At 35.9% G+C, this 13,152-nt stretch overlaps 1 protein-coding gene across 5 annotated transcripts in view; it reads left to right on the forward strand.

Annotated features, from left to right (window-relative positions):
• The window catches only part of HIPK3 (homeodomain interacting protein kinase 3), a 95,449-nt gene extending 83,623 nt beyond the window's left edge, over positions 1-11,826 (forward strand). For 3 of the 5 annotated variants that reach the window (XM_017849720.1, XM_017849721.1, XM_017849722.1), the window contains 9 exons: positions 2,138-2,259; positions 2,468-2,592; positions 2,691-2,852; positions 3,005-3,067; positions 3,361-3,657; positions 3,987-4,127; positions 6,430-6,665; positions 6,960-7,087; positions 7,911-11,826. In XM_017849720.1, coding sequence (XP_017705209.1) covers positions 2,138-2,259; positions 2,468-2,592; positions 2,691-2,852; positions 3,005-3,067; positions 3,361-3,657; positions 3,987-4,127; positions 6,430-6,665; positions 6,960-7,087; positions 7,911-8,387 — 1,751 coding nt within the window. In that variant the 3' untranslated portion in view covers positions 8,388-11,826. The remainder of the gene's footprint in view (positions 1-2,137; positions 2,260-2,467; positions 2,593-2,690; positions 2,853-3,004; positions 3,068-3,360; positions 3,658-3,986; positions 4,128-6,429; positions 6,666-6,959; positions 7,088-7,910) is intronic. The other 2 variants (XM_017849723.1, XM_017849724.1) reach the window with 1 other exon arrangement.
• The last annotated feature ends 1,326 nt before the right edge of the window (positions 11,827-13,152 follow it).

A 13,152-nucleotide genomic window follows, 5' to 3' on the forward strand; every position in this document is an offset into this window, starting at 1 on the left:
AAAAAAAAAAAAAAAAAAAAAAATCAGCTAAGCTTTTATTTAATATATCTGAATGTTTTATTTATTAAACAAGCTTTTAAAATTATTTAGTGACCTGAAAAGTTAGGTATTCATCCCCTCTAGATGACAATGTTAGAGTAAAATACATTCCAGCAAAATTCTTTTCTGTTATACTAAAATAATATTCATAAGCTTTTTATGCCTTATTCTCCAAGTATTACAGCAAATATAATCAAAGATAAAGTTTCAGCTAACCTAATAACTATACAAAAATTGAGATCTTATCCCACTATTGAATTTGATCAAAAATTAGATCTCCTGTGGAGAGAGTATATAGGAGAATTATTCTCATCTTAAGGCAGTGCTTGTGGAGAGAATTTACAGGCAATGAGATTTTTGTTGAGATTCGGAAATTTGCTCTGTCTGTTCATCCTTGTCAAAGTGAAGAGATTTTTTTTTTTCTTGAAGAGATTGTCTATATATTGCAATATATCTACACTGCCTGGGTGTGCTGATATTCCATGTCTTGGAGAATTGGATGATCAAGACAGGCTTTTTAGCAGAAGTAAGAAGATTTTTATTAAACTTGACTCATACCTGGCTCTTTAGGTGGAGCACAGAGAGTAGAATAACCTGGTAGTAAGATAATAGTCTCAGTGAAGAAAATAAACAGGCTAAAATGGACATTCTCTTTAGGATTAACACTTACATCTGTGAAATAGAAAATTTGAGGTTGTTTTACAATAGAGAAAGAAAACAATTGTAGTATTTTTCTCTTATGCCTGAAGAGAAAGACTCAACATCACATTTATCCCCAAATTGATTATATTATATTTAAATAATCTCAAGCCCATGTTGAAAGTAACTGCTACAGTAAAGTGGAATTATGAAGTGGTCAAATTATTTTCATTAATGTAATTTCTGATCTTTGGGGATGCCCCTAAAATCTTGTCAAAACTTTAAGTTGGAATGTGATACCACTTTGCTGTCTCAGAGTTCAGTATTATAAGACTTAATATTTGCAAGGTGCTTTGCAGTGAGTCAAACAGCTATATTAACATTATAGTAACATTAACAGGATTAACATGTCTGGTAATCCTGCTTTCTAATTTTCCAAGTTGGCAAGCAAAATGGTAACATGTTTGTTTTGGAGTTCCAGCAGCTCTCTCCTAAGAATACTAGTCAATTAAGCCACATTGGGGAAACCTTAGTTTTATCATCAAATTAGGTAAATAGGTTAGTTTTGCCTTTCCTTTGGAGGTTGAAATGAGTGTGCCATCCCTGAATTTTCATCCATTATGTGAACCATTATGTCCATTAAATTATGAAGTTGTGATGTATTTCTGTTTTGGTGACAAGAGCGTAAGATTCTATCACAGTTTTAAAGAAGAAGATACTAAGCATAGCTAAAAGTTTGTTTGAAAAGAAGAACCTTTACCTGCTAGGTTGTCAGCATACTAAACCAGATTCTTCTTTCCATGTTTTTTATCATGGTGACTGAACTATTTAAAAAGGAAAATAAAGCTTCGATAGCAAACTTTGGAGATAAGAAGTTTCAAGAAAATTAAATTTAGTTCAACTTTGTAGTATGCATTTTGAAACAGAAAGGGGAGCTTTATAATAATTTTTGGAATGATGTATATCACAAGATAGACAAGAAGTACATCATTTTCCTAATGGATTGCTCAGTTAGTGTTATGAAAATTTTATGCAGAGAATGGCATTGTAACCCCACAATCAAGGCTGGGTGTGGCGGCTCATGCATGTGATACCAGAAATTCGAGAGGCTGAGGTCGGAGGATCTCTTGAGCCCAGGAGTGCAAGACCAGCCTGGGCAACATAGACCCTGTCTCTACCAGAAATTAAAGAGATGAACTGGGCATGGTGGTATACACCTGTGGTCCCAGCTACTCAGGTTGAGGTGGGAGGATCCACGAGTCCAGGAGATTGAGGCCACAGTATGGATCATGCCACTGTGCTCCAGTCTGGGCAACAGAGCAAGGCCCTGTCTCAAAAAAAAAAAAAAAAAAAAAAAAAATCTGTCAGAATTTAAGCAATTCTTGACATTTAAAATAATTGTATAAGTTAAATAAGAGGAAGATTTTTTCTTTTATTTGATAACTATTCTGTTTCACAGGTATTCCTGCAACACATGGTAAACCTACTAGTTATTCAATAAGGGTAGATAATACAGTTCCACTTGTAACTCAGGCCCCAGCTGTGCAGCCACTACAGATCCGACCAGGAGTTCTTTCTCAGGTTGGTAATAATTCATTCCTTGCCATGTATCAGCTTGTGCTGTTGGGAAATAATGAAAATGACCTGGATAGGGATTTAATCCATTTTGTAGGTTATGGACTTTAATGTTTATAATTGTTAGCTGTTACTTTAGATAGTTTTGAGTTTAGGATATGGTAAAGTTACTTATAACTTGTTATTTTCTATTGTTTTCCTTTGCTGCAAACAGACGTGGTCTGGTAGAACACAGCAGATGCTGGTGCCTGCCTGGCAACAGGTGACACCCCTGGCTCCTGCTACTACTACACTAACTTCTGAGAGTGTGGCTGGTTCACACAGGCTTGGAGACTGGGGGTAAGCTGAAAACAAAAGTACTTTGTGAATAGTTTGCAGACTAGATCTTGATTAAAGAAAGGTCTTGATTAAAAACATTGTTCTGAACTTCTCCCTAGGAAAATGATTTCATGCAGCAATCATTATAACTCAGTGATGCCGCAGCCTCTTCTGACCAATCAGATAACTTTATCTGCCCCTCAGCCAGTTAGTGTGGGGATTGCACATGTTGTCTGGCCTCAACCTGCCACTACCAAGAAAAATAAACAGTGCCAGAACAGGTTGGTATTGGTGCTTTAACTTTCCTCTGCATTTTGAGAATCTTTAAAATGAATTTTGCATGTACACTAAAGGGTCACTCTGTTGTATTCAAAATGACCTCTTTTATACCTTTATTACAAACACTAAGCCAGCTCCCTTCTCAATTTCTCAGAGGTATTTTGGTAAAACTAATGGAATGGGAGCCAGGAAGAGAGGAAATAAATGCTTTCAGTTGGTAAGATTGTCTTTATTGCTCTTTTGATTTATTATCTACCTGTAATGTAGCAATTGTGGACATTCAGATAGCACACTTACCAAAAAGTGACTATTTAAATGTATGTAAATACAATCTACATGGATATTTCTAGAGCTATTTTATATTTCATAAGAACTCGAGATCTGTTGGTGTGTTATATTCATGAACTTGAACAAGTGAAGGTTTGCATTTTTTGGTTTAACAAGATACCTTGGACAACTGATTATACATATTTTGATTATAGAAATTATAAATTATTCCTTTGGTTGCAGGAGTAATTCATTACAGAATACCAATATCCCACATTCAGCATTTATTTCTCCAAAGATAATTAATGGGAAAGATGTCGAGGAAGTAAGTTGTATAGAAACACAGGACAATCAGAACTCAGAAGGAGAGGCAAGAAATTGCTGTGAAACTTCTATCAGACAGGACTCTGATTCATCAGTTTCAGACAAACAGCGACAAACCATCATTATTGCTGACTCCCCAAGTCCTGCAGTGAGTGTCATCACTATTAGCAGTGACACTGATGAGGAAGAGACTTCGCAGAGACATTCACTCAGAGAGTAAGTGCCAAATGCTGCATCCTCAAAGGATATATAGGTGGCATCCTTTGGTGTGTCGAAAAACAACTTTCTGTGACTTATTCCTTGTTTGTCAATGTCCTTTGGAGTAAAACCTTTAAATTAGATAACCCAGTTCTAGACAGGGAACTTTCTAAATAGTATTTAGCACCATCATTATAGCATTTTCCCTGTATTTGTAAGCTTTACTTTTTGTCCATGTAGGTCATTCTTAACAGTTTCATATCCTTAATTAAAGAATACAAATTTTGACTATTTGGAGAGTATCTTCTCGTATTTGACTCACGTTTTCCCCTTTTCTCTTCCACTAGATGTAAAGGTAGTCTAGATTGTGAAGCTTGCCAGAGCACTTTGAATATTGATCGGATGTGTTCATTAAGTAGTCCTGATAGTACTCTGAGTACCAGCTCCTCAGGGCAGTCCAGCCCATCCCCCTGCAAGAGACCGAATAGGTAAAATAATCTCAATAGTAGTGTATAATAAATAGTAAGTCTACTAAAAAGCCTACGATTTCTTTCTGTTAAATTAATAAGTACCTGCCAATTTACCACAGTGACTTCTATCTTGAACACAATTTTTGAACTAGATCAGTTTTTCTAAACACAGATTTGTTTGTTTGTTTTTGAGACAGGGTCTTGCTCTGTTACACAGGCTGGAGTGCAGTAGCATGATCTCGGCTTACAGCAACCTCTGCCTCCCAGGCTCAAGGAATCCTCTTGCCTTAGCCTCTTGAGTAGCTGGGACCACAGGTGCGCACAGCGATACCCAGCTAATCTTTTAAGTTTTTTTTGTAGAGATGGGATCTTGCCCTGTTGCCCAGGCTGGTCTTGAACTCCTGGGCTCAACCAGTGCTCCCACCTTGGCCTCCCAAAGTGCTGGGATGACAGGCGTGAGCCACCATACCCAACTAAATAATCTTTTTTTGCCGGCGGAGTGGGGGTGGGTGGGAGGAGATGAAGTGTGGCTCTGTCACCCAGGCTGGAGTGCAAGGGCGTGATCTCGGCTCACTGCAGCCTCCACCTCTCCAGGTTCAAGTGATTCTCCTGACTCAGCCTCCCATGTAGCTGGGATTACAGGCACCCGCCACCACACCCGGCTAATTTTTTGTATTTTTAGTAGAGAGGGGGTTTCACCAGGCCAGGTTGGTCTTGAACTCCTTACCTCAGGTGATCCGCCTGCCTCAGCCTCCCAAAGTGCTAGGATTACAGGCGTGAGCCACCACATCTGGCCAAATCTATTTTTGAAAGCGTAAAAAAGCCACATTCTTAATTTCAGCCCCACAGACTACTATTGTAACTTAAATTTGGAAGAAAAACATATACTTTAGCAAAATTAAAAAGGAGTGTTTTGCATAATGAAATACTCACTGGCCCACTGTCTACAGAACATCCACTATGATTTTTTTCTTGCATTGGTGATGGATTTGCATGGTTTTATCCATATTAACCTGGCTTACCTGTCCTTTGGCCGGCTAAAATAGTAAGCTTGTCCTAAGCAGAATGATTTACTAACATATTAAGAGATAAGCCGCAGTCTAGAAGGCACAGTGGCCAACACTTGTAATCCCAGCACTTTGGGAGGCCAAGGCAGGAGGATCACTTGAGGGCAAGAGTTCAAGACCAACCTGGACAACATAGTGAGACCCCACCTTTACCAAAAATAAAAAAAAAATAATAGCTGGATGTGGTGGCGCTTGCCTGTAGTGCTAGCTACTCAGGAGGCTGAGGTGGGAGGATTATTTGAGCCCTGTAATTTGAGGCTGCAGTGAGCTATGATCACACTACTGCACTATAGCCTGGGCAACACAGTGAGACCCTGTCTCTTGGGAAGGAAGGAGGAGAAGGAAAGAAAGAAATAAAATTTTATTTTAGTGGCAACAAACATTTGGAAAATTTTAAGTTTTAATTTTACATGTCTTCTTCTTTTCCTTAGTCAGGAAATATGATATTGCATACTTATAGCCACAGCTTTATGGAAAATAAAAAGAAATTTTAATATGTCTTCTTAAAAGTTGCTTATAATGTGGTTTGAATATTGATAATGTACGTAACTATACATACACATGTAAAGTATGTAAAACAAATATACATATAAGATATATAAATAAAAATATGTATAAAAAGAGATGCTTCAAATTCATAACTAAGTATGCAATGGGTGGTTGAAACAGACAATAAATGCTGTAGAAATCCCAAGGAGAGAGAGATTGTCAGGGCCCAAGAGTGTCAGGAAGAGATGAGAAATATGGGGCTCTGTCTAGGCCTTTAGAGGTGTGGGGATACCTTTCAGATAACTGGTTAGGTACAAGGACCTAAATTACCAGAAGAGGCACATATCCTGATGTTAGAATTTAATTTGAAATATCCAAGTCACATGCATGTATGCTTGTACATTTCATTTAAATTATCCAGAACAGTGCCTCTTTTGTCATGTCTTGATGAAATTATCTGGAATTCATAAAGAGGAATTTTATGAGCTGATACTAAGGATCAAATGGGAAGGGAAAGAAGGGAAAAAAATGCCAAAATGATATTCCTGAAATGGAACAGAATTAGGTTTAGCAGTTGGAACAGAGAATTAATTTAAGGGTCTAGAAATTTTTTGAAAAAGTGCTATTGGACAAGAAAAAAGCTGTAATTATATATAAAATAACTGAATAACATTCTCGTCAGTTCACTGGAGCCTGAATATTACTTAACATTAGATTTAATGTTGGAAAAAAATATCACCCATAAAAATGCTTTCTTTTTGTAGTATGTCAGATGAAGAGCAAGAAAGTGGTTGTGATACGGTGGATGGCTCTCCGACATCCGACTCTTCTGGGCATGATAGTCCATTTGCAGAGAGCACTTTTGTGGAGGACACTCGTGAAAACACAGAACTGTTATCCTCTGCCGACACAGAAACCAAGCCAGCTGTCTGTTCTGTTGTGGTGCCACCAGTGGCACTAGAAAATGGCTTAAATGCCGATGAGCATATGGCAAACACAGGTAAGTTGAGTCCTCCCATTTCTCTGGTTGTCCTTTAAATACAGTCTTAATTTAGGAACATCTGAGAATGGAGTTGCCAAAAGTCATCTCAAATTTTGACTTGATCCTGCCTTATGTATTATACAGAGGATATCTTCTAATATTATCCAGTGCTTGGAAACCACGACCTCTCCTTTCATTTTATTTAATTTTAAGGCTCTCAAATCACTATTGTATGAAATATCTGAAGATTTTGCTAATTTTTTATTTGAAAAGGAAAAAGCATAAACTCTTCAATATTTTATTCGTCACCAGATTCTATATGCCAGCCATTAATAAAAGGACGATCTGCCCCTGGAAGATTAAACCAGCCTTCCGCAGTGGGTACTCGTCAGCAAAAATTGACATCAGCATTCCAGCAGCAGCATTTGAACTTTAGTCAGGTATGTTCATTTGTGGATTTGTAGGAGTCTTTGGGATTCAAATTTAGCAGTTGTTTTTCACATGGAGGAGAAAGCTTCTGAAACTGTATGTAGTCTTAATGAATTTTTCCCTTCTTGTTATCCCAAGGAGCTAAAGAGTAACTGGCTTAATAATAGGATAATTAAGCAAATTATCCATAGAACTTGTAGCCTCCTTCAGAAAGATTAAGTCCTTAGGTTCTCTTAGGTAATATTAACAGAGTGTGTCTGTTATCTCAGAACATCATTAACCTTCCTGAATACTTTCCATCTTATTCAACGCTATATTTGGCAGTTGTGTTTCAGTTGGGAAAAGAAAAGATCACAGATACTGGAGTTGGACGGGGATTCAAATCTTGGTTTTGCCATGTACTATATATATATTACCTTGGCCGGGCCTCTTCAACAAATTTGATTTGGAGCACAGTTAATGGGAATAGTAATTATATCATGGGTTGTTTCAGAAGTAAATAATATTGTGTATGTAAATGTTAGCTTTACATATAATAAGTGCTCCACAAATGGTAGTTGTTAGTAGTGATGGGGGTAGTAAAAGGTAGTACTAGCAGCACTAATAGCGGTGTTTATAATATAATAATATGTAGTAATAAATACTAAAATGTTAATACTAATATATATGGAATTGGTATTTTTCTCTCCTCTAGTTATTCTTAGTATAAGTTAGTTCTGAGAGATCCACTATGAGTTATCAATCACAAAGGGTATATTGTAATTTCCTTATCTTTCCTTTTATCTTTAAAAATATGTTATTCAGTCATTTTTTTTTTTTTTTCTTTATGGATAGGTTCAGCACTTTGGATCTGGGCATCAAGAGTGGAATGGAAACTTTGGGCATCGAAGACAGCAAGCTTATATCCCTACTAGTGTTACCAGTAATCCATTCACTCTTTCTCATGGAAGTCCCAATCACACAGCAGTGCATGCCCACCTGGCTGGAAATACACACCTCGGAGGACAGCCTACTCTACTTCCATACCCATCATCAGCCACCCTCAGTAGTGCTGCACCAGTGGCCCACCTGTTAGCCTCTCCATGTACCTCAAGACCTATGTTACAGCATCCAACTTATAATATCTCCCATCCCAGTGGCATAGTTCACCAAGTCCCAGTGGGCTTAAATCCCCGTCTGTTACCATCCCCAACCATTCATCAGACTCAGTACAAACCAATCTTCCCACCACATTCTTACATTACAGCATCACCTGCATATACTGGATTTCCACTGAGTCCAACAAAACTCAGCCAGTATCCATATATGTGAAAAACAGTATATTGGGGAAGCTCAATGATACAAACATTTGATTAAAAATAAAACATGGTATTTAATAAATATTAGCCATGGCACAAGAAAATTATTTTTGAATCATGTAGACTTGGGTGCAATTTAAACAACTTTGAGCTTTAAAAACTCACTTTTGATGTGTTTTGCACATTTGGTATAACTTGTCTTTGGTCATGTTATCTTCTTATGTAGTAACTCTAGACAGGTGACTTATGGGAGCAGAAGTCCAGTTTTGCTCCTGCTATTTTTTATAAATTGCCTTCTAACTAGTGCAAGACACGTCCACATTTGGGAAGCCATTCTGTGTACAGACTTAGAGCAACAGATGCACATATGTCAGAATTACAGCATACAAGTGAATTGTATTATCCGTGTCTTAGTGTATAAATGTTGGGTCACTTACCTAAGAAATTGAGCTATTGTTCTTTACATTTGCATGTGTCTTTTGCATGGGCAAAATGTTGCCTAGACTTTGCTCTTAAATGTTGTTCTAATAATCTCAGCTGCATTGTAAACCGTTCCCACACATAGTGCCTTAAATATTTGAGGTTGTTAATGTTATTACCTATATATAAATGTTGAGGACTGCAGCACTTAAAATTCAGACCTACTCTTTAGTTTCCTTTTGATAGCGTAATGTTCATTTTTGGTTTTGTGTGGTATGATTTCAGGTAGTAGCTGTTTTTTTCCTTATTAAGAGGGCAGCATGTTTGCTATAGCTGAATTCTGCTGTCTGATTTTTGAGAATGATCTAGCTTCAAGAAAAGCAAGCAGTTAGTCGTGCTTAAGAAAAATTGATTCAGTATCTAATGGATATTTGATAACTGTCACAGCACAGCATTTTATATACTATTAAGTGAAACTGCAATACAATCTAAGTTTATTTTGAGAGTGTTTGCTGTATAATTGGACTTAATAAAATGTTTAGAGGTACAGTAGGCATGACTTTGGGTAGATAATAAAATGCAAAATGCTCATTGATTCATGATGTGGTTTTATCTTAGCTTGGGCAAACCATGCAGTATTTAATAAATAGTAGCAGAACTTTTACTATTGAAGCTTGAAAAGATGTGAGTTCTTTGTGTGCAATTTTTGATTTATGCATGTGAGAGGGTTTTTTTTTAAAGTATTTTTACATTGCAGTACTTGTTTTGCTTGTTGGTGATGTTTGCTTATTTAATACATTCCGTCAGGGACAGAAATTACATGCTTTTTTTCTTCCTAGGAAGTGTGTTGAGTTCCCCCGCCCCCCTTTTTTCTTTTTTGGGTGGTGGTGATGGTAGTGGTTATGTCTGTTTAAATGAAGTTGCTTTTACAGCACCAAAGACTTAATCATCCATTTCCTATATAAAGGTAGCTACTTTTTGCATAGACCTCAAGTATATTGTAGTGTAGAGGTGGAATTTAAGGAAAGGTATTAAAGTGAGGCTGTGTTTTAGCTTACAGGCAAGTAATAAATTGTATCATTTATCTTGAATGTATCATAGATAAGCTGCTATATAACGATTGCCACTTCAGATAGCTGTGAAATTAGGTGATTAACTAGTTGTTATTTAGCCTTCTAATTTCTGTATAAGTCTAATTACATGAATAGAAATTGGGGTTTTGATTTTTTACTTTGCTTTTCTGTTTGGAGTGTCATTGTAACTACTGTATTGTAAATGGTGGAAAATAATTGCATTTGTTATTTTGGGGTGTGTTATTTGCATCAGTATTTTATCTCTATTAATGTTTGTGCTCATCACTGCATATTAAAAAAACTTGGATGTATCAGTGTAACTTAATTTTTTATTTTCATACTGGCATTGTAGACACTTGAGAAAGCTGTATCTTGCAGGCTTGACTTAACTTTTTTTCCTTAAAAATCTGGAATATAATCTTACAGCATTTACTGGAATAAACAGTACAAAGCATTTGAGTGTAAAACTCTAGATGTTTTGGATTTACAGCGTTTCTTTGATAAATGAATTGTATACCACTAATACAGCTCTAGTACAGCATTCACAATAAGCTAATAATGGATAAGTTTTCTTTACTCCATTGACACAAGCAGTGTTTTATTTAATAATCATCAATGAAATAAATGTGCCTGAAATTGATTTTAAAATTACAGTATTAGATCATAAAGTAAAACCAGCAGTACATTTTAGTCACACTGAAAATGAAGGACTTAATTTTCCCCACAAGTTTCAGTGTTTTAGTAATTAATTCTATGCATTTTATACAAATAGAAATATATATATATAAAAATACATGTTTAAAAAGAAGTAGCCTAAGATTAATTTAAAAGATTATTTACAGATGACACATTTATGGAGTCACTATTTAAGTAAATTTGCTGCCCTCCACAGCCTTCTGATTTTATTTATATGTTCCAGCAGATGATTAGGGTCTGCTCACTTCTTAGGAAAGAATCAATGCTGGCAACACATTGTGTCAGAAACACCAAGTGCAAAGGATTGATTGTATCACAACAGGTACAAAACCGACAGTTTTCTTTTTGTTTAGGGCCATATTTACTACCCTGAAATGTTGTATTCTTTGTCTTTAATTTCCAAGACTTAAAGCAGTCTTGTTAAATTGACATAAATGGTAAACTTCAACATTGTCATAATACAGTATTAAAGTTTGATAAAGGTATATCCCAGTTAACTACACTGCTCTTTAAATTGCAATCATGGGCATTTTAATGTATTTTAAAATAAATTTCAAAATTCTGCTAAATTTTTAATTTAGCATATTGACAAAGTAATCTGGATTTATACCTTTTAAAAACCATTTTGACCAGTTTTCTTCGGTTTTAATGCTTTCTTAAATAAAACACTGCATGATTTCCAAGTTGCATATTTGCATACTATTTTAATTTGCAAAGCGTTTTTTAAATCAAATATCCTGATATTTAGTTGTTTTTTCCCTCCAGGGTGTTTAATTAAATATGTTACTGTATTAGCAAAACATTTTCGTTTTAAAAATCTGCTAATTTTAAACTTGGACTGTGTTAAGTAAAAGTTAAATCATACACTGCAAGGTGTAGGAAGATTTGTTTTAATGAATCCAGTGATACAGATTTGATTACTAAGTTTGAACTGTTAATTGTTTAACAATTTTAGACTTGTGGCTTTCTTTCTTTGGTTTACTTGTTTTTGCTTTTACTCCTATGCTACACTAGTTTGCCATGTAGCAATTGCACTGTGCAATATTACAATAAGGACTGGGAAAATTTTATGGATGTAATGTCTATTACGGTTTGCGATAGTATTTCTCTCTAGTTCTCAGTGATTTAAATGTGACCAAGCCTTCTGTACTTTGTCACAAAAAGCGGGTTTTCCAGGTGACTATTTTGGTGAGTGTCAAAATAAGAATTTATGGTGTATTACTGTCGATTCACTTTGAATTAAAATATATATATTGCAGCAAACAGCTTGTTGACTTTTTTTCCACCCCAATACTCCTTACAGGGTAGGGAAGGGAGAGGTTAACAATATTGAGTATCTATTAATAACTGACATCATCTTATTTAACTCTCAAAGCCACCTGGTGAGATAGGTATTATTATCTTTGTCATACAAATGAGGGCATAGCTGCAGAATGTTTAGGGAACTTGCACAAAGTCACATTGCCCATGAGTTGGAATCTGAGTGAGATGCACACCGGGATATCTAACCATAACTAATCTACTTTATATCCGTTCTTTTAAAACTGAAGTCTGAGGCAGTGTGCCCAGAGTACCTGCAACCATAGGATGACCCTGACCCATTTCCCTTCAATATTAAGTTTCTGCAAATAGTTTTTGAGAGAAATAATTTCTGCCCAATATGCGTGGATGAAGAATAGGGAATTCACATGAATCTTTAATATTTAAAACGTGACTTCAAAAGAATGTGATTGTAATAGGCCAACTTTTGTCCTCAAATACCAACACCTCATAATTCAAGGATCTCTTTCAAGAAACCTCAGTTGGAAAGTTTCTAGAGGAGCACTCCCCCAGAACACACTGGTGAGAATACGTATTTTCAATTTTCGCCTTCCCCTATCAATGTTTAATTGAAGTACAACATAAATGCATTCTTTGGCATCTGGCTATTTTTTGTTAAACATTTAATTTATAAGATACACCCAAGTTGTGTGTCGTTCATTTATACCCATTGCTGTATAGTATTCCTTTGTGTGTATACAGAACTATTTTGTTGATGGACATTTGACATCTGAATAGTTTCTACTTCCTGGCTATTGTGAATAGGGCTGCCATGAATGTTTTGTCCATATTTTTTGGTGAACATATGCATGCATTTCCTTTGGGTATATATGTAGGCATGCATTACTAGGACATATGGTGTATATAGATACCGCCAAACATTATTCCAAAGTAGTTAATTTACACCTATTAGTAGTGTATGAGAGTTCTAGTTGCCTTATGTCCTCACTAACGCATTATATTTTTTTGTTTCTTTTGTTTTAGCCATTCTTTTGAGGGTGAGTTGTTCAAAATAATATGAACGTTTTCATGTAGGCCAAAGCACTGATCCTACATAAAGATGAAATTCAGATTTTGCAATTTACTTGAAAGTAAATTAGCCTCTTGAAAAAATACGAAGAAGCATTCAGCTATTTAAATAGATCTAGGAATATAACATTTTTTTCTCTAAAACAGGGTAATAGGACAAAAAAAGGGCTTTGAGCAACACATTTAAACCATTCAGCCAGTAACTACCCAGCACAGTGCCTGGCATATAGTGGGTATGTC

Source organism: Rhinopithecus bieti, unplaced genomic scaffold (assembly GCF_001698545.2).
Source record: "Rhinopithecus bieti isolate Rb0 unplaced genomic scaffold, ASM169854v2 scaffold_32083, whole genome shotgun sequence".
Lineage (NCBI taxonomy): Eukaryota > Metazoa > Chordata > Mammalia > Primates > Cercopithecidae > Rhinopithecus > Rhinopithecus bieti.